The following is a 22,485-nucleotide window of genomic DNA, read 5'->3' on the forward strand; positions in this document are numbered from 1 at the left end:
TTAATTATGAGGTCATATGATAATTACCTTAAAACCCCGCCCATAACACAAACCGTTATTATAAGGACAGTAGCTATACACACACACACACTTCACAAATGTGTATTAAAGGACCAATTGTGATTTAATGGGACACAGCTAAACACACACACAAAAGTAAACGCCTTGTGTATTAAAAGGACATAAGTGATCTAGGAGGACGAATGGTTACACACACACAAAACTAAACGCCTTGTGTATTAAAAGGACATAAGTGATCTAGGAGGACGAATGGTTACACACACACAAAACTAAACGCCTTGTGTATTAAAAGGACATAAGTGATCTAGGTGGACGAATGGTTACACACACACACAAAAGTAAACGCCTTGTGTATTAAAAGGACATAAGTGATCTAGGTGGACGAATGGTTACACACACACACAAAAGTAAACGCCTTGTGTATTAAAAGGACATAAGTGATCTAGGAGGACGAATGGTTACACACACACACAAAAGTAAACGCCTTGTGTATTAAAAGGACATAAGTGATCTAGGAGGACGAATGGTTACACACACACAAAAGTAAATGCCTTGTGTATTAAAAGGACATAAGTGATCTAGGAGGACGAATGGTTACACACACACAAAAGTAAATGCCTTGTGTATTAAAAGGACATAAGTGATCTAGGAGGACGAATGGTTACACACACACAAAAGTAAATGCCTTGTGTATTAAAAGGACATAAGTGATCTAGGAGGACGAACAGTTAAACACACACACAAAACTAAACACCTTGTGTATTAAGAGGACATAACTGATTTATGAGGACATGGTTAAACAAAAAAGTCAATGTTTTGAACTTTTTCCATCTAGATACAAAGTAATTTACAAATATGCCCTTATAGTTACTTATGTGGCATCCTGATCAGTTTGTTTTTACATTATACATACACACTAATGTAAATCTGTAGAGTGTATTCAAGCAACTGTAGTTTCTTTGGTATGACAACTAAAACAATCTAATAGAACAAATGCAGAACACAGCATATGAACAAAATGCAAAGTTTAGTTTGTGCTCGTTTAGAAAATCGAATTAATACAAATAAAACATTAGCTTTACTAAGTGTATTATCCCTCTGGCGTCTGAGGGTGTTTTGGGGCTATGAAGAAGTATTGACATGCACTGACATTTGTGTTGTTTTCAGTATCTTAAAAAACATATGATTGGTTAAAGTGTGATAACACTGTAAACAGCACAAGTTGAGCTACAATAATACCTATGCAGCATGTTTGTATGTGTTTGTGTTTTTTGAGAAAGAAATGATTATGCGTGGTTAGTGAAAAACTAAAATTTAGAAGTCACTGAAAAAAGGCCATGAAACACACACAGAACATTTGTGCACAAGACTTTTGAGAACTGGATCCTTTAGCCTAGTGTTTTTGCTTTGAAAGGGTGTGAGAATCATCTTGTTCACTTGTTCACAGAAAACACAGGTCTTTCTCACCCACCAATTTTAATGCTCATTTTGGAGATGCGCATAAAAATGATTGATGGAAATGTCAGATCCACATAACTTTTGAAAATATGCATAAAAAACTTGCACATAACTGAGTAGGATAAACTTTTATTCGATAGAAAAGATGTGCATAAACTACGATGGAAACACTTTTACTGACAAATTACAGTATGTACATTAAAAAAAGATTTGTTATAAGAGATCATATGCTGATCAAACTGTGTAAATGGACAAACCAGCAGGCTAAGCACACAGTAACATCTCAAATGTTGTTTTGGTCATTCTAAAATTTCTTAACTGTTTCAATATTAATGTTATTATATTATTAATGATCTCCAGAGCGTCTGGAGTGTATCAAGAGCGTCTGTTCTACTAATTCTAATAAATAAGTACATTTATTAAATAAAGAAAAGCTTGACGCAGCTTCTTATACCGCAGTAAATTCTATTTTTACAGTTGGTATTTGGCGCCTGTTTAATCAGGAAGTGGCGATTTAGTTCTCTTTGACTCGTTGGATGGAAACGCTGCTTTATTCGCATCTTTTATGCAATATTTTAGTTTTGCACATACATTTGATTAATATTATTGGATGGAAAAATAGCTATTGCCTACATTTCAGTCACACAAAGAACAAAGTCACGTACGAGAATGGCTAGTCCTTTTTAATAAATAATTATCTTAAATTCACTGACCTTCAACAGGGACATGTAGCCTACTGTTACTCAATTAATGAGATTATTATTCTTTCTAAAAACTGTTTAGTTTTGCTTACATTCTAAATTTCATATCAACCTCTACCAATTGATCAATAATAGAGGCAGACACACAAGTGCACTTAAATTTATTAAAACTGATCAACGAGTATAATAGTGGGAATGCGTGTAAATTATTATTTTTTTTTAAACGTTGCACATAACATTTATTCATTCATTCATTTTCTTTTCAGCTTAGTCCCTTTATTTATCAGGGATTCGCCAGAGGGGAATGAACCGCCAACTTATTCAGCATGTTTTTACGCAGCGGATGCTCTTCCAGCCACAACCCATCTCTGGGAAACACACATAACGTTACTTATTTTATTATACTTAAATATTTAAATACTTTAAATGTAAAATTACGCATTAACTTGAGCTGTTTTCCCATGCTGCCTCTGTTTCACTGATGCAGTGGTGTTGCTTTTTTAAATATATGATCATATTTGCTATAACTTTGCATCTCTTTTTTAAGATGTTGCCATAGTCACTTGTAATATCTGTGCTCCATTGACAATGCCTTTTTATAGTCTCTGAGTGTGCTTAACTCTGAGTTGTCCTACTCAAAGTTTATTGACATACCTCAGATCAGCTATTTTGAAACCGAAAACTGAGTTTTTAATCTCTCGGTAAATCAACTAAGAGTTTAAGTTTAAACTCAGAGTCGTTTAAACCTCCTTACTGAAACAGGCACCCAGTCTTTGTCATGACAACCTGACATAATCAAAACAAGTAGTTTATGGTTGCCATGAGACCATTATAATTATTTCATGAATATTTTTCTAATCACTTTTTAATTTTTAATTTATTTATTTAAATTACATTTTTAAAAATGTTTTTTTTAAATGTTATTAGAAGTCAATCACAACATTCTAACAACACATTCAGCTTTTACCACTGTATTCGTGATCAAGAAAAATATGCCCTCATGACAATCATATTTGACCGATTTATTAAATGCTTTTCTCTTGTCTTGGTAATGTCAAGTTGTCATGACAAAAATAAAAAAAACGTGTGATGTATTGGTTTGTTAAGTTGTCATTTAAAATTGACATAACGAAGCACATTACATCAAATTACAACTGTCATAAGCATGCATAAAATCTCATTCATTAGTCATGACATTTGTAACAATTATATAGTTTTTATTACAGTTTTATAAACACATTCTTTAAGTCAAGTGTTATCAAAAAGACTACTTCTACCTGATTCCATTTCAGCATCAAACCTGTTTCTGACAAAGTCCCTGATGTTTTGAATGGAGCGATTTGCCAACATAGGATGCTCTGCGGATTTGCATTGTTGGCATTCTATTTTTGTGGCAAGTTTACCCTTGGAAACATGGCTTTGGAAATGTCTCAATACTGCAGCAATTTCATCAGGAGACCATGGTCTTTGTTTTTCTTCTTGCGTAATTTTCAGAAGATTTGAGAATGACTGCAAATAAGAAAACAGATTCATGGGATCAGCACCATGTTGATCAGAGCTCATCTCCATTTCCCAACCGCACCCTTTTCTCAATCATTCTTTATTTAACTTTTTTTGATTATTACTAGAAGTAATTGTATTTTCACAATACTCAAATTTGGAACTGATCAGTACTGGAATTTAAAAACATCTATTTCCCGATAATATCTGGGCTGAGCTCATTCTTAAACAGCGCTCATTTGCCATTGTGTTCACGTGCTCAACAGAAATGACTGTGATTGGCCTTAAAAGGTCATCAGTTTACCAAACTCACCAATGTTTACTGAGTGTAAGCCAAGGTTATTATAGTTAATGAAAACGAACAAAAAACGAAAACTAAAATGTAAAATAATTGTCGTTAACTAAAATAAAAATGAGTTTTTTTTAAAAACTAGACCTAACTGAAACTGTAATGTGTACATACATAACTAACTGAAACTAACTAAAGTTATAGCAAAAACCTCCTTCGTTTTCATATTTGTAAATGTATTTAATACATAATCTTACTGTAAGCCTTTTAGTAGTAAATATAATCTGCGCGCAGGTGTTTGTTTTTAACCTTTTCGCACCTGAGTCTCCTGCCGCCATTGGCCAGATTGAGCCGGTTCTTCTCTAGTCATCTTTACTGTTGCTCCCGCGACAAAAGCAACGAGTGGACATGACAGCAGCACGGTGACAGCATTAATTACAGAGACTTAAAACTATTACTTAAACATATTTGTGCTCAATAATGGATTTTATTTCAGTATCGCAAACTAATCTTTTTAACCGGATCTTCTAAGTGAACCAATTGAACAAGCTCACCAAATCAAACTGAATAATTTCAAACGAATCGCGTCTCAAGTAAGCACTTATCCACAAACTACTTACTTTATAACAAGCCTAATACCCCCCTCTGACCGTACGTTCACACCGAAAGCGGCGAGAGCATCCAAGGTCGCCCTGGCGACAACGCTGTCTGCCTTCAGCTCCGGCGGTGAGAGCGTCAAAACTCGCTACATTGATCTCGTACTTAAAGGAGCCGTTGCAGCATATCAGTTACATTCCTGCATAAGACATGTTTTTAGCGTGAAAATGTTGCGCACTTCTTATCAAATTCATATAACAATGGAAGATCAAGTTGCATGTGGTGTGGCTTTGCTCTATTTATCCAATATGTGTCCATATGTCTGAAATATCCTGAAGCAGCTATACTGTTTTGTACTGTCACATCGCGTGAGATTCCCGCTTTTTAAAGATAAATTTACATAACATTGATGAACATCAGTAACTCGCCAGTAACTTATTTAATGTATGTTCCTGTAAGAAAACATTGTAAATAATTGGAAATCCGGCGACCGCAATAATCAAACCCTTGGGAACAACTGTGGTCGGAACCAAAGTTCACAGGTCTGTGTTCCCTGAACTGCTATCAAGCGGTGGATGTCTTTATTCTGATTGCTTGCCGCCGAACCGCGTCCTAGCTCATTACCATAAAGTTGACTTCATTTCAACTCTCCTCGACGCTCACGCCGGCGAAGACGCGCCGCGCTGCTCCTCGCCGCTTATCGTCGCCTATCGCCGCCGGCTCTCATTGAAAATGAATGACTTCCGGCTATTTTGACGCTCTCGCCGCTTTCGGTGTAAACGTACGGTGACTCTGAATAATCCAATATATACTCATTCAGTTTTTAGAACAGTAACGTTACATTGAGAAGCGGTGAACCGATAAAACTGCGCATGCATGATTCAGTGAACCAAACACAAAAGGTACAGCCTGCTGTATGACTGAACTGAATTTAAAACAACTACAGCTAAACCGATGGCTTAAATGAGAGGATCTGGTGAAAAACGTAAGTTTATTTCTTAACAGACAATCGTAATGGAATTTAAATCAGTGAATCATGATTCAGTTGGTTGCAAAACTTTACTGTAAGACATTTTTCATATCATGGTGATGTTTTAACTGACTGAATTACTATTGCTGACTACATAATGTTGAGTCATAACATCCACGTTAAAAATCTATACCTCCCATCACCATGCCCGGATTAATAATTCAGAAGCCCCTGGGCACAATGTCTTGTAGGCCCCCTATAGCCGCACCCCATAGTTGAATTAAAAAATAAGATTAATATAATATTTGTTAAATAAAATTAATTTATAATGTATTGCCCACATTTTTAAAATGAATGATATACACTACATATATTTCTAGTCTACAAAGATTAAACTTATTTTTAAGCATTTAAAGCACACTTTGAAAAAAATACTAATACAACTAGGGGAAATTAATGGATTTTAATATATTTGTTCAAGTTCACTGAAGCAGCACAAACATTTATATTTAAGGGTATTTTTAGTGTATAACTTCTACAAACTTATAATGCACATGATTTAGATATAACACCTCTCCAATCCAGTTCTAGGAATCTGAGTCCTCCATAATACACACATATTAATGATTCCTACTTCTCTTGCTCGTGATGAAGAGTAGGCAAAATCTAAATGCGTACTGGGCCTGTGCCCATAATGCCAATTGGTTAATCCAGCCCTGCCCATCACTACTGTGTCTAACCTCAGAAGAAGCCTTGCACACATATTGTACTTAAGACTGCTGTCTTGTGGGCTGTTGTATTTGAATTTGAGGATGGTTTTTATGCTGTTGATTTTGAATCTTGCACCTAACAAATGTCCTTATTTAGAAAAAACTTAAATACTGGAACTAATAAAAACTAAACTAAAACTAAGACATTTTTAAAATATAGAAACTAATAAAAATTAAGAAATCTACCTCAAACTAATTAAAACTAACGGAATTTGAAAACCAAAGGTCAAAACGAAATAGAAACTGAAACTAATAAAATATCCAAAACTATTATAACATTGGTGTAATCACAGATACAAGGACACTGGAACGTTTTAAAGCTGTGAAGTTCAGCTGGTCTGTCTTTGAGCTGACATATGAAAAATCCCCTGATGAATCGACTGATCTTCACTGCTTTAAAGCACTCCAGTGTTCGAATTTTTGTGTTTACACTTAGTAAACGGTGGGGAGTTGATGACCTTCACAGTCAATAACAGTCATTTCTGTTGAGCATGTGAACACAACAGCAAATCAGTGCCGTTTAAGAACACGATCAACAGTGCTTAAATTTTAGTGGGAACGTTTAGCGGACGTTTTTCAAATTTCAGTACTGACTGGACCGCATACCGCATCGTGAGAGCACTTAGGTGCAACAATTTAATTAGTACGATAAACTAATTGACCATACTTGGCACTACATTGTGCCTTAATAAAAATGTAAATAAACAAAATGAAATAACTTGATTTATGATATTGGCAATATTCCTTTTAACAGGTTCTTAGAAAAAAGAAAGAGAGAGAGAGAGAGAGAGAGAGAGAGAGAGAGAGAGAGAGAGAGAGAGAGAGCAGTAAATCAAAACATGACTTTAGCTGGGTTTTCACAGAGAGGGTTACAATTAATTTTTTATTGTTATTATTTTTTAATTTATCAAAGCACAATACTTACTTTTACATTTTACCCTAACCCACTTGAATGCATTGTAGGGCCCACTGCAGCTGGCACATTTATCCAAGCTTGACACAGCTACTGATATTACATAAAGTTTACAAATCTGTTGAAAAAAAAAAAAATCATCAGCAGCAGTAAATACACAAGGACACAATACACAGCCTATATTAATACACAATATACCACCATAAGTAAGTAGAAAGACACACAACACCTAACCCATGTTAAATACACAATATAACACTGTAAATAAATATCAGGACACAACACACAACCTATTAGGCATGGGATGATAGTCAGTTTCAAGGTTTACAGTTAAAACAAAAACAAAATGTTATACCATTCCTAAGGTATATGTACGTTTTTTTTTTTTTTTAGATGTTGTCAAAGACCATCTACAACATAAACTACAATTCAGCTTAAATTCATCCCACAATTCCTCAAACATTTGAAAAACAAATCACTTGTGCACCACCATTCAGCATGCTGTGCACCTGAACAGTGCAGTGGCTTATTATTCAAAGAAAAGAAAGATCTCCAAAGATGTATTTTCATGTTGTAAAGAAATCTGTGTTTTTAAAAACTAATGGAGATAACAGAAGTCAATTACATGGTTTCCACTACATTCATTCTTTCATGGCGGGGCGCCACACCAAAATTTACCCCACCACTGCTACATTACTACTCATTCAAAACATTTAGTCATTGTTTTTTTAATAGCGGGTTATAAAACGCACCAAAACGCATTAAAAGTTAAAGGTGCAGGTGATTGTCTTCAGAAACATTTGTTGTTGTGCTGGTTGAAAGTCTCTTCACAGTCCAATATAATGATTACAGTAAATGATCTAAATGTGTTTAAATGTAATTTTATATTCTGGGCAAGGCATAAAACTAAAAAATGTTTACCCAATTAAATAGAGTCGGACCGACATCTCCCATAACTCCGATAAGCAGCTCAGACTGTCTGTCAGCAAATGTAGATTGGGACTTCTGCGCATCCGTTCAAGCCATTAGGATGTGCCCGTCTGCATAAGCTGCCGGGCCGTCACGAGACGGACCAGGAGAAATCAAAAAATGAATTGAAACTTTTAAAAACCTATATCAATATTGGAGTAACTTGAGCACGCTGGAAGAAAGACAACACCATTGCTGAAGTATTACTGTTAGACAGGTAATGTTCTGTTTTAAAACTATTTTAGTCAGGCTAAGCTAATGTTAGATTGTGTTCTGTTGTGAATGACTTATATGCACAGACGTGTTGTTCAGCCACTGAAATCTCCCAGTGAAAGATTGATGTGATTATTTTCAGTTTCATAAGGTCCTTTTACAGCATCGATAATGTAGATTTATATTTAGTTTAACAACAAAACATCAGTAAATAGCTCTATTCCGCCTAACTGCTTTATTGAGCTGAAGTTGCTTTTATATTCACATTGGGTCATTTTTGAACAATGCCAGCCTTCCTATACCGTTTACCGCTACTCTGAATATTCGCTCTGAAATAGCATGTAAGTATGGCTAAGTAATATGTAATTCCTGCACGACGCTGGCTAAACACTAAGTCTAACTGGCGAATGACATGAACTAGTGGGTTGTCTGTCTGTTGTTGTGATGCGGTGCGCGCGCTAGTTACTTCAGGGGTTGTGGCTTTGAATCACAGTCCCTCCCCGCCGTCCAAAGATAATATGCTAAGCGGTTAGCATTTTGGCACATCACCTACTGCACCTTTAAGTGAATTATAACAGAGTGAACTTTTCTGTAACAGTAGTATTGCTGTGCGTTATTTGTTTAAGTAGTTGGTAGATCCGTGTAAAAGGCCCAAGAGAGTCTGCCGCCACATCTGAAAAAAATTCTAAAGAAAACACTGAATTATATATTTTTATTATTTAGCCTGACATGTTGAACGTTTTAAAATAATTTAAATGTTTCTTAAAAAAAATATATACTTTGATTTTTTTTTTTTTATCCAAAGTAATCATACTGTCAGAATCATATACCAGCCCATGCCTACAACCTATTGTATAAGTGAATACAACAACAGTGAATACGAGAACACACAACCTAATTTAATACACAATATAGTACAATCAGTAATTATGGGGACACTACACACAACCAATAGGTCCAATTTGGCTTTAGTAATGGAAACCTGCATCTTCTGTCCCTCCCCCACAATACACAACATGACAACAACAGTAAATACGAGGACACACAACCCAATTTAATACACAATATAGCACAATCAGTAATTATGGGGACACTACACACAAGCAATAGGTCCAATCTGGCTTTAGTAACAGAAACCTGCATCTTCTGTCCCTCCCCCACAATACACAACATGACAACAACAGTAAATACGAGGACACACAACCTAATTTAATACACAATATAGCACAATCAGTTAGGGCTGCTCGATTATGGGATAAATCATAATGACGATTATTTTGGTCAAAATCGTTCTCACGAATTATCAGTTGAAGTCAAATATTATTCGCTCTTCTGTGAATTTTTTTATATACAAATATTTCCCAAATGTTGTTTAACAGAGGAATTTTTCCACACTATTTCCTGCTTCTTTTGGTAAAGGCTTATTTGTTTTATTTCGGCTAGAATAAAAGCAGGTTTTAATATTTTGAAATCTAATTTAATAGCTCAATATTATTAGCTCGTTAAGCAATATATATTTTTAATGGTCTGCAGAAGAAACTACTGTTATACAATGACTTGGCTAATTACATTAATTAGGCCTTTAAATGTCACTTTAAGCTGAATACTAGTATCTTAAAAAAATATCTAGTAAAATATTATGTGCTGTCATCAAAGCAAAGTTAAAAGAAATCAGTTATTAGAAATGAGATACCAAAACTATTGTTTAAAAATGGGTTGAAAATAATTCTTTCCATTCATAGATATTGGGGGGAAAGGGTCGCTAATAAATCAGGAGGGCTAATAATTCTGACGTTAACGGTATATATGCAGTTATTTTCCTTCCTGTAAATAAGGAAAGGGAAATAAATACAATAAAAAAAATATGAAACAAACTGAGCTTTAAGCATCTTCACTGCAAGAAAAAAAAAAAAACTTTAGCTACAAAAGTCCTTCAGTCAAGAGCAGCGAGAGATTTTCTCCATTTGTTTGATAAAAAATTAATTCCTTAAGCAGGAATATTGCATGCTGTCACTTAAAAGAATAGTGCGGCTCTGATATGGTTTCTCTTTCACATGTTTTTTTATTCTCAACTAGTTTATTACAAAAATGAGGGTTAAAATGAATAATCACTAAACACCGCGCTCTGACACGAATGTGCATGTATTTGACCATTAAAGCACTCACTTTAAGATGACTTTCGATGTGTGTGCTCTGCTCGTCTCTGAGGCCAAGCACGAACACAAAACAGCATGCGCTCGTTTGCACGTTTAAAAACATGAATGATTCGAATGTACATAAATGAATGATGCTCATCCCGTGCTGCAAAAGTTACATTACAGTAGATGCTTTTAGTCATTTTTACGTGGAACTGAGCTTTGCAGAGCAACAAATGTGCAAAACTGGAAAGGGGCGGTATATGATGCAATAATCGTTTATCTTGATTAATGTTTTTTCATGATTGTTAGAAGTCAAAATGGAAATCGGATTATCGATTAATTGCACAGCCCTAAAATCAGTAATTATGAGGACACCACACACACACAACCTATAAGTCCAATCTGGCTTTAGTAATGGAAACCTGCATCTTCTGTCCCTCCCCCACAACATGACAACAACAGTAAATACGAGGACACACAACCTAATTTAATACACAATATAACACAATCAGTAATTATGGGGACACTACACACAAGCAATAGGTCCAATCTGGCTTTAGTAATGGAAACCTGCATCTTCTGTCCCTCCCCCACAATACACAACATGACAACAACAGTAAATATGAGGACACACAACCTAATTTAATACACAATATAGCACAATCAGTAATTATGGAGACACTACACACTAGGGCTGCACGATATTGGAAAAAAAATTGACATTGCAATATTTTTTTTCCTGCGATATATATTGCGATATTTTTTTATATATATACTTAAGACTAGTGCTGTGATGGTCACCGTGACAACTGGGTCACCACCGTGGTTAGTTGCCACCACGGTTGTCCATTGTCAAAAAAGAGAAAGTGATAAATGGAAGACATTGATGAGAAATGGAGCAACATATTTGGTAACTAGTTAAGAACGCGCCGCCCCGCAGCAGAGAGAAACCTGCTTTGCGAGAAATGCTGGCGGCGGAACAGAAGCAAGAAACCCTATCGCATGGTTGTGAAAAAGTAGCCTGTCTGTGCATTTTCGCTACAAGCACACCGTCTAACAGTGTATTGCTGGAAACATTATAACCCCATTCTTCACTTAAACCGGACAAAGTCAACATGTTAGTTTTTCTGGAAAATAATTTAAAATACGAATACAAAAGGTGGAGAGAACCTACGCTGTTTTTTTAAACATCTGACTTACATTGTTACTAGGTTAATATTTTCTTTTTACTTACAATTATTAATATTTATATTATTATTACACTGATGAGTAAAGTGCCATTTAGGCTGTTTGCTAAGTAAAGTAACATTTAATTGTTATTATTATAAGGTTTCAAGCAGTTAAAGTTTTTTAATATTTAACTACAATATTTATAAACAGTTTTGTGTTGTTTTATTAACGAAAGTTAAACGCGTACGTTTATACCGAGGTTTTATTTATTAATATTAAGTTAAGTTATTCCTTAATTTTTACATTAAAGGTAAATTAACTTAGGTAGGCTACTTTATTTGTTTATGTACGAGATCGAGGAACAAGTTTGCCAGTAAATAATATTCTCACCACTTTAAAAAAATAAAATATAAATAATCAGCGAAAAAGATGCAATAAAAAATGCGAGCGCTTAATCATTCTTCACAATCAGATTTGTACGTGCAATAAGCCTAGGGTATATTTAGCATACAAGAACAAGCCCTAAAACAAAGTCTAGAGAGAATTTTAATATTAGTTAATATTAATGATTATAAACACGAATTGCGTTGTATGATAAACGCCTCACAATGTCGTGATCTTTTCTAAAGAACAGATAATCCATGTTATCGCCGTCTCCCCAGCCAGGTTTTCATCTGCTTTTTGTTTCTTCTTCTAGCTACAAACAATAAACTATCAGCGCCAGACCAGTGGTTTAAATGATATTTCACTCTCCTGATTTTTTTTCTTTTTTTAAAAAAAAACATAAATGTTTAAAGTTTTGTATTGCATATATATTTTTAAAGATTATCATTCAGTCTACCTGCAGCGCATACGAGAGGTTGCAAATCCCCTTTACTCATGCTACCTATTTCATTTATGACACTGTAAACTTGACTTGGCAGGCTGATCATCTTTAAACTCAAAAGGTATTTTTTTAACTTCTGCATAATGTGATGTTTCTTATTACAACTGTTAGCGGTGTCAAAATGAAAGCAAACATTAAAAAGGGTTTTGTTTTATCAATTGTATAGTTTAGTTTTAATAATAATGAATACAATAAATTATAATATTGATTATTGTGTAGACTACGGTGTCCAACAAAACATTTTTATTAGGTTACTCTAATAGACCTAATCCCTAACTGAAAAACGAATGTGAAAATGACAGGCAGTTGCGTCCCTGCTAAAATTAATTTAACGACAAATTTCTTTTGCATTTTTTCCCTTTTAGAGATCAAGAGAGCTGTATTTAAGAATTATTTAACTAAAACATGAATTGAATGCCCAGTTCTTTCCCGTGTGAGTTTAGTGCGCCTCCTGATCTTCGTTTTAAAGGTTACAGGTGCACCCTGACCTGACGCGGGGACCAGATCTCTGTACTATTGCTTTAATTTCACAATTTTCATAACTGCATTGCATTTTCATATGGTAAAATATCAAAATTTATGTTCTGAAAGTAGTAGGAATGACAGGAGTGTTAGTAATTAATGACAGAAAGAACTTGCGCTTTTGAGTGAACTTCTGTCAAGTGTTATTTTAGTATGATTAAAAAAAATTATTTAACAAAAATAGTAATGCAGTATTTTTTTGCTCTGCCAAGCCTTCTCTGTTGCTGTGGGGCGCAGCAGCATGCGTCAGTCACCCTTTCCCCCAGCCCCACCCCACCCCCGACTCCTGAACAGCATGCAACACACAACCTATTGGTCCAATCTGACTTTAGTAAGAGAAACCTGCATCTCCTAACTATTCCCATTTTAAAAATGACATAATATCCAATTACACAAATAACCCGGAGAGCAATTCTGCTAGGTATCAAACACTTGTAGGTATCAAATACATTTACCTTCTGTGTTCCAGTATTGTCTCCTGCACAGCTGAGTGAAGTACTGGTCTGGATTTCAGTGTCAGAGGTCACCTGTTTAGATGAACAACACTATTAACACAAGTAAACCCTTACAGAACTGACAAACTGTATAAAAAGTAAACTTTATGAGAGTTTCAGCATATATAGAGAGCTAAACTAAGAGAAAATATACAGTCAGCGTTCTCAGACATTTATTTTCTGTGTTCCAGTATTGTCTCCTGCACAGCTGAATGAAGTACTGGTCTGGATTTCAGTGTCAGAGGTCACCTGTTTAGATGAACAACACAATATTAATATATGTAAATCCTTACACAATTGACAAACTGTATAAAAAGTAAACTTTGTCAGTTTCAGCAAATATAGAGAGCTAAACTAAGAGAAAATATACAGTCAGTGTTCTCAGACATTTACCTTCTGTGTTCCACCATTCTCTCCTGCACAGCTGAGTGAAGTACTGGTCTGGATTTCAGTGTCAGAGGTCACCTGTTTAGATGAACAACACAATATTAACTTGGGTTGGGTACCAAAACCTGGTGCCATTATAGCACCGGTACCTAAGTAACCAAAGTGTACCGGATCAAATCAGCATATGAATTTTGGGGCCTAATTTCAGTGCCACTGGTGCTGCGACAAGGACGTATGAAGGACGTAAACATTTAATCCTAAACAACTTTGAGGAATACGGACAGGCAATGTAAGTGATTGTTACTGTCGCTTAGGGAACGGACGCACGCAATGCGCGCAGTAAAGCACATTCAGCCTGGTTTTCGGTCAGCGAGAGCGACACTCCAGATCAACACGCATGACCACTTTCATCAAAATTGCTTAAACTAAGCATTTTAAAGCATATTTTACAAGCAAGGATTGAAACATGTCAAACTTAATGACACATTTGAGGGCTCAAAGGCAGAGGAACTCTACTTTCGCGGCACTTGCTCTCTGTAAAGGAGCTGCGCGGATCAGTTCCCTGCATTCGTCAGAAGTTGACGCCCAAATTGACACAGGTAATAAAAAGATTGAACTGCAGTCATGTTCAGGTTGTGAAACACTATCAAAATGTCCACTGTTGATGATATTAGACTTCTGTTTTCAATAGCGATTTTAACACTTTTATAATAGGAAGTCCTCGGCTATGCAGAGACCATTATTAATTAGAAATCTAGTGTACAGAGTTTAACGTTAGGAAATGCAGTCTTGAATTTACAAACAGTCGGTAAGTACCAAAGAACAGATGTAAGACATTGATCAGATGTAGTTTTCAGTCACGCTCATGCAAGTCATATTCAACTTGTTTAGTTTTGCCTTCATTCATTTTTGATTTCCGTCTTCAACACATGATTTATTTACAACACTTTTTTAAACACAATAGTTTAACTTATAACTTATTTCTAAAATCTGCTGTTTTATCTTCCCCATGCTAGACAGTCAGTGCAGAACATTTTACTATTTATTTTGCAAGACAGTTGTATTCAGACAAAGTCCCTTTAAGTATTTTATAGTCTTTTATTCAGATTAAAGTGTAATTTAATGACTTAATCAGTTTACTACGAAAGTTAAAATTATTCAAATTATTTTGTAACTGATTTTTTGTGTAAATCAAAAATATCCAGCAAATATTTCTTGAAGAGGCTAAAAATACTGACCTTATTTTTATTTAAATTAAAAACAGCTTTTATTTATGAAATAAACAATAAGATATAGAACTTATAATAACTCTGGAATAATTCTTTTTTTTTTAGGAAACACTTTGAACATTTTCAGAAAAATTATTTTAAATGAATGGGAAGGCAAAATAAATTGACTTCAACTGCAGGCCTGTTAAAGTTTACAGATGCAACAATGTGCCTTGATGTACTTGAATGTTAGAAATGTGTTCTCCTACACCAGTATAACGTTACTCGTCAAATAAATGAACAAGGAAGGTTATTTTGAGTTTAAGTTATTTAATTATCTTGTTTATGAAGACTGCAAAGTAATGCAAGAAAAAAAATGACTTTGAATCATTTTTTAAGTATTTTGTGATATACATGTTAAAATGTGCCTCCAAAAGTACGTGGCCCCTGCCTGCTCCCCCACAGGTTAATAGTAAGCTAATGTAATTTCAAATTGCAAATCCTAAATTCATGCTAACCAACAAATGATCAAAGGAAATGTATTAATGCAACTCAAATACAAAAATATGAATTGATGTTTACTTGAAACTTTAATTATATTGTTCTATTAAAATTATTATTTTTTTAATTGTCAAATAAAAGATTTTTCTAGAGTCATCCACCATAATTTTGTGGCTAAAAAGTATCGGTTCAGGCACTGTTTTGGCACCGGTTTCGTTTTAAAAGTATCGATTTACAGTAGGTATCAAAAAAAAAAAAATGATACCCAACCCTTATATTAACACATGTAAATATTTACACAATTGATAAACTGTATAAACAGTAAACTTTATGAGAGTTTCAGCATATATAGAGAGCTAAACTAAGAGAAAACATACAGTCAGTGTTCTAAGACATTTACCTTCTGTGTTCCACCATTTTCTCCTGCACAGCTGAGTGAAGTACTGGTCTGGATTTCAGTGTCAGAGGTCACCTGTTTAGATGAACAACACAGTATTAATATATGTAAATCCTTACAGAACTGACAAACTGTATAAACAGTAAACTTGACAGTTTTAGCATATATAGAGAGCTAAACTAAGAGAAAATATACAGTCAGCGTTCTCAGACATTTACCTTCTGTGTTCCAGTATTGTCTCCTGCACAGCTGAGTGAAGTACTGGTCTGGATTTCAGTGTCAGAAGTCACCCGTTTAGATGAACAACACTATTAACACAAGTAAATCCTTACAGAACTGACAAACTGTATAAACAGTAAACTTTGTGACAGTTTTAGCATATATAGAGCTAAACTAAGGGAAAATATACAGTCAGTGTTCTCAGTCATTTACCTTCTGTGTTCCAGTTTTCTGTCCTGCACAGCTAAGTGAAGTACTGGTCTGGATTTCAGTGTCAGAGGTCACCTGTTTAGATGAACAACACAATATTAAACAAATGTAAATGCTTGAAGAATACGGTATTTTTCAAAGATTTAAGTTTATTTTGGCTTAATTTTATATAACCAAATAATTTTTAAGAAAACAACTTTAATCTCTGCATACCTTGTTCCTCCATGGCCATTCTGAAACATCATAGTTATAAGTGATCTCTTGCCCTGGACTGATGTCCTTTGTTGCGAATAAGCACAAATAGGGTTTTCTATCAACATTGATTATTTTCATTTTGCTGTTTGTGTTTATATGATTGTCATTAATAAGTCTACCCAACGAGCCATCTTCTCTTGCAGCATCAACCCTGAATCATAGAAAACAATGCCACCTCATGTAATTACAGTAGTTACTAAATTACACAGTAAGTAATTGCAGATCAAAAAAAATTATCAAGTTTTGGAAAAGACAAGTTCCTTTTTTATATATATATATATTTAAGGAAAATACAGAAACATAAATGTTAGCAAATTTAATAAAGCAATATACATACCATAACAGTCTTCCATTAAAAAGCAGTTGAAACAAAAACACTTCAAGTGCATTATGATAAAGTCTGCGTCTTCTTTCACATTCTTCTTTGGTTATTATGTCTCCTCTATATTCAACTAGAAAATCTTCTTTTCTATAGTGGCTAGAGCTGAATACTCCCCGACCTAGCAAATGATTTTTCAGATTAGTCATGAAAAAGAACAATTATTGGAGATCCCTGACGTAAACAGACTTTTTTTTCTTACCTTTGAATAAGCTTATGTATTTTATTTCAAACCCAGTTTTATCTTTTGAAGTCAAAGCATAGTACACTGCTTCATCCTTTGGTTTCAGTTTGAGTCTCTGCGACCTTGCTGTCACCATTTGTCGCAAGCAATGCACCAATGTCACTGTACATCAATGCATTTTTGTAATTTTTTTTTTAATCATATTTAGTTTATTTATTTTTTCAAAGGGTACACATGTTAAAGTTTGTGCTTAGTCTGTAATATGCATGTCAGTATGACATGCCAGTGAAACAGGAAAAAAAATGTAATGTAAGTTACTTAAAATTATTTGTTTGCTTTTTCTTTGTCAGTAAAATGTCAAATACACACAGACTACATATTTAATAGGATGAAACATCTGTATACACGTTACCTTTACAGAAATATTCACATGTGCAAAATACAAATGTGAAATGTGTGCTTCTGGAACACTTTTGTGTGAATCCCATGTTAATTCATGCCAAAACCACCAAAAGTGTTTTGGAACCACGTTTCACATTTAGATTTACCATATGTGAATGTTTTGTGACCATTTTGTAAGTGTAAGCAACATTATTCATAAATAAAATGAAAATGAGGACAAAATAAAACGATTAAACTACTTCATCAGCACGTGCTATGAAAAATACAGTTAACATAACGTTACAGTTATGAAAACATATTCGTCTTGTATCTTGGGTGCAGTAAAAACGTCTAATAACAAGTTAGACCATAACGTGTAACTTATCATTACATACATTAGTGATATCAATCTGACAATAACGTTATGACTTGATTAGCAAATACTCATCTTACAAAATTAATAACCCAACAAACACATTTACGTTGTAGCGATGTCTGCACAACGTTGTATTTTTTCAAAGGCAACGTTGCCGCTTACGTGCTCGCTACATTGTCACAACGTAGAAATGTAAGACGTGAGAAGGCTGTAGCAACGTTGTCGTGCGACATTCAGCAACCGCGAGGCGGCGTTCTTACTACTTGTATTAATATTTTTTGTGGCAGTTTATCAATACTGCCTAGAATACAGGATAAGCAGCAATTCTTTTCCAGTATTGCGTAATATGAAATATTGTTTATATATTTTTCCTATTTAATTTAACAACTGCATGTGTAAACTTTAAAGTGTAAAAATAACACACAAATGAATCTAATCAAACTTTTTATTATATATTTCACAACATTTAATACATACAGTACACATCTAATTATAAACAAACAGTATAAAGTTTAGATTATATATATATATATATATATATATATATATATATAATTAAACTAAAGGGTAAACAAACAAGAAAAGTAAAAAAGAAATCATTAAAATGTAAATATATATATATATAAATAAATATATAAATTAAAATTCAGACACTGGGCAGTGAAGCTGGACTGGAGAATACAGCAGACTGGAGAGCGCAGCTGAAGACCAGGCATAGTTGTTGGTATGGAGAAAGCTGTCAGAGGAAAAAAACAAATTCAACAGATAATCCAGCTTCAGAGATCCACAGCAGACACAAGTCAAAATAGGCAGTGAACAAGAGAGGACAGATGGAAACGACTATGACTAGCAAGTTATTGAAGTTTCAGACATTTATTTTAATTTCATTACATATAAAATCTCCAGTGAGTAATTATGTAGCCTACTTTATTTTAATGCTTTAATTAGTATATCATATACCAAAATCACATACAATTAAATAAATTTAGAGATACAGGGAAAACAGGTTTGAGTTAACAGAGTTAGTCTCCCAATACTTACTTAAATTATGAGAAGAGAAAGAAGAGGTCCTGTAGTTGTGGCGTTGCTCACTGTAAATGGAATGTTAAACTTAGTGTCATTTCAATAACAGCTGTACAAAATAATAAAGTAATTTTTCATAAGCATGATCTATTTTCCACATTATGAACATGCTGTTTCAAGTAACATAACTACATTTATTATGATAGTAAATAGAGTAGTATACTTTTTACCTCATTCAATTATTCTTTCCATAGATCGGGAATTACAGCAACACTGATCTGAGGTGAATTCAACAGCTGAAACCATTCTGAAAGACAAGTTACACGAGTAATTTGAAAACAACAGTGAGTGGTTAAGCAATAGAGTTTTATGCAACTTACACATACTTAAAATCCAGAAATTATCAATAGAAGATTACCTCCATGTGAAAATAGCCTGTTGAGCAAAGAAAAGAGTGGGTTTTAAATAAAACATCAAAAGACCAATCAAAATAGAAATTTAGACTAGCAGACCTTTTTACTGATATCTATATTAATTAGGCATATGAACATCAACTTATATACTTTAACTTATAGAGATAGCTCACCCAAAACTGACAATTCTGCCATTTAGCCTCATCCTTTATTTGTTCCAAACTTAAGTTTTAATTATTTAGCTTTTTTTCTGCTAAACAATAAAGATGTATTAAATAAAGCTGGAAAACTGTAACTATTTAATTAGTGTTTTTTACTATGAAAGCAAATGCTTACAGTCTTTAGTGTTCAACAGAATAAAGAAACTTAAAGGTTTGGAATCACTTATTATTTACAGGGCAAATAATTCGTGAGTACAAATCATTTTTGAGTGAACTGTCCCTTTACCGGGACGCAAACTGCACAGAGATGTTTTGTATTTAAAAGTTATTTTGTGTGTTTTGTAAAAAGTGGGTCGGCTCGTGTGATGAAGTATCATACTGACTGATCACTATGGATATGGAAAAAACTGAACTTCAAAAACATTATTTCCTATTTGACTAAAGACTAGGCGTAGGTAAATAATCAGGAAATGTTTTATCGAGAGATTTAATGATTTTAATGTTGTCGCCGTCCGTGAACGGAATGCTGAAATGTTACTCGCTCGTAACAACTTCATTACGGCTTTTGTGAGTGTGTAATGTTGGAACAGATTGTTGTCGAAATCGTAGGTTTGTTTGAATATTCACGATTTACGTATCTTATTTAGCAAGAAGAAATAAAGCAATACTCACGTCTCCTCGGTCGTTGATGAATGAGACGACGGCTTGTTGAAATTTAAACTGATTCAGCTGTGACCAGTAAATGTTGTACAGTGGTTGTCCACGCCACCTAAGCACAACCTAAAGTATGCGGCCCTCATGATGTTTAAATGGCAACCTTATGACATCGTTGTGACAACGTTTAGCAACAACGTAGAATCCTCAACCTTTTTGCAAGGTTGGTACAACGTTGTAGGAAGGTCGCTACGTTGAGGCAACGTTGTGTGTTTGTTGGGAAGCACACTATAAACGATTACATGCAACGCATCTGTTACTTTGGTAAGCCATGACGACATTGCAAACATAAACGTAATACTAGAACAATAAATCATCATTTTAAAAACGATAGTTCATCATTCTTGACAGGAAATGAAAAGTACGCTAACTTACAAGGTTAACAAGGTTACTTGGTTTACTCGCTGTTAAGTTTAGTCAAATAATGCACATTAATCGTGTAACGTTAACGTTAGTACACTTAATTATCTGGGTGTTTATTTAACAGTCTTACCTTAAAGGTCTTGAAACTGATGATTGACACCCATGTGTCATCGGATCTTCCAGCATAAAATCGCTTGAGTTCAGTGGCTATCAGTTTCCATAAATTAATTCACATTTAATCAATCGTATGCAATCAATCGTCGAATAAACAAGCTCCGTGCTTCTTTGTGTTGTCTTCAAACGATGAGTGATATCCATCTGTCCAGCGCGGAATTGATTGAGTCAGGTGGTGGCGATTGGCCAATAACAGGCATTTTTTTCTTTATTGATCTTATAAAGGTAGTGGGGGATTTTTATTATTTAATTAGAACGTAATTCATATTTATACATATTTAAAACTATTTTTTAATCATTATTGTTTACACAGATGTTTGACAGATACAGTTATTATGAGGACGTTTGATGGTCAGCCAATCACATGCCGCGATTTCATACACTCGCATGCATAATTAATGAGGGGATGCAGTACCCAGTCCGGGCTACAGGGGCGCATGTCGAATACACACGTAATACACAAAATCAGGTTTATGTGAACTATAAAGTCATGTGGAGAAATTTTGGATTTGAGCTCTTCTACATTAAAGAAGCACTTCTACATTGCTAAAATTATGAGGACTCCGACCATGTCCTCATAATTGAAAATGTCCTCATAATGTGGCGTGTATTCATATGAAATGTCTTCGTAAATCACATAAACCAACACACACACACACACACACACACACACACACACACACACACAAACTAGATAGCAATTATACTGTCTTTACTACAAACATGTTGTTTTAAAACTGCTTCATGCTAATAAATCAAAAAATCACAGATAATTGGAACAATTATTTTAATCCCAGTTTATTTGCAAAAAAAAAAAATTATGTGGGTATGTGTATACATGTCATTATAAAATCATGATGTCGGTCAATCAATTTAATGGGCATCACATTGTGGTGGGCCTCAAATTAGGAGGGCTTTGTGTCCTGTTTTAATGTCAGGAATTTTATATATATATATATATATATATATATATATATATATATATATATATATATATATATATATATATATATATATATATATATATATATATTTTTTTTTTTTTTAAAGAGACTTATTGTGTTTATAACGCTTCAATATGATAGTGGGCACACTATACCCACACACAGTTCTGTCCAAACTGCTTCCAAAAATGATTATCATCATAGGTGCCCTTTAAAATACTGACAAGTAGCTGTTAAACATTTTTGTTTTCCTCTTAATGCAATCCCATGCAAAGCATGCTGGAAAATATATATTGAGTAGTTACATCAACACAATTTGTTCATTTGGTCCCAACACACACACAACACACACACACACACACACACACACACACACACACACACACACACACACACACACACACACACACACACACACACACACACACACACACACACAATAAATGGTAATCCTTTAAAATAATGGTCCATTAGTTAATGTTAGTTAATGTATTTACTAACATAAACAAACACTTATTAATACATTTAATACAATAATTGTTCATGTTTGTTAACCTTAGTTAATGTTATACAAGTTAAATTACA

At 34.2% G+C, this 22,485-nt stretch overlaps 1 protein-coding gene and 1 long non-coding RNA gene across 2 annotated transcripts; both read right to left on the reverse strand.

Moving 5' to 3' along the window:
• Positions 1-1,591: 1,591 nt before the first annotated feature.
• On the reverse strand, positions 1,592-21,091 carry LOC101885896 (uncharacterized). Its single transcript, XM_073922371.1, has 13 exons — positions 20,913-21,091; positions 17,126-17,288; positions 16,908-16,939; positions 16,747-16,812; positions 16,537-16,608; positions 16,323-16,412; positions 16,108-16,179; positions 14,005-14,076; positions 13,783-13,860; positions 13,573-13,644; positions 7,232-7,337; positions 3,250-3,689; positions 1,592-2,966 (listed from the first exon to the last, which is right to left on the reverse strand). The coding sequence occupies exons 2-12, from the start codon at positions 17,175-17,177 to the stop codon at positions 3,631-3,633; spliced, it is 771 nt and encodes a 256-aa protein (XP_073778472.1). The 5' UTR covers positions 17,178-17,288; positions 20,913-21,091; the 3' UTR covers positions 1,592-2,966; positions 3,250-3,630.
• LOC141377636 (uncharacterized) lies at positions 19,362-20,487 on the reverse strand. The gene is made up of 3 exons (XR_012390076.1): positions 20,378-20,487; positions 19,550-19,566; positions 19,362-19,438 (listed from the first exon to the last, which is right to left on the reverse strand). It is a non-coding gene; the product is annotated as an uncharacterized lncRNA (long non-coding RNA).
• Positions 21,092-22,485: the final 1,394 nt, after the last annotated feature.

Source organism: Danio rerio, chromosome 14 (genome assembly GCF_049306965.1).
Source record: "Danio rerio strain Tuebingen ecotype United States chromosome 14, GRCz12tu, whole genome shotgun sequence".
Taxonomy (NCBI): Eukaryota; Metazoa; Chordata; class Actinopteri; order Cypriniformes; family Danionidae; genus Danio; species Danio rerio.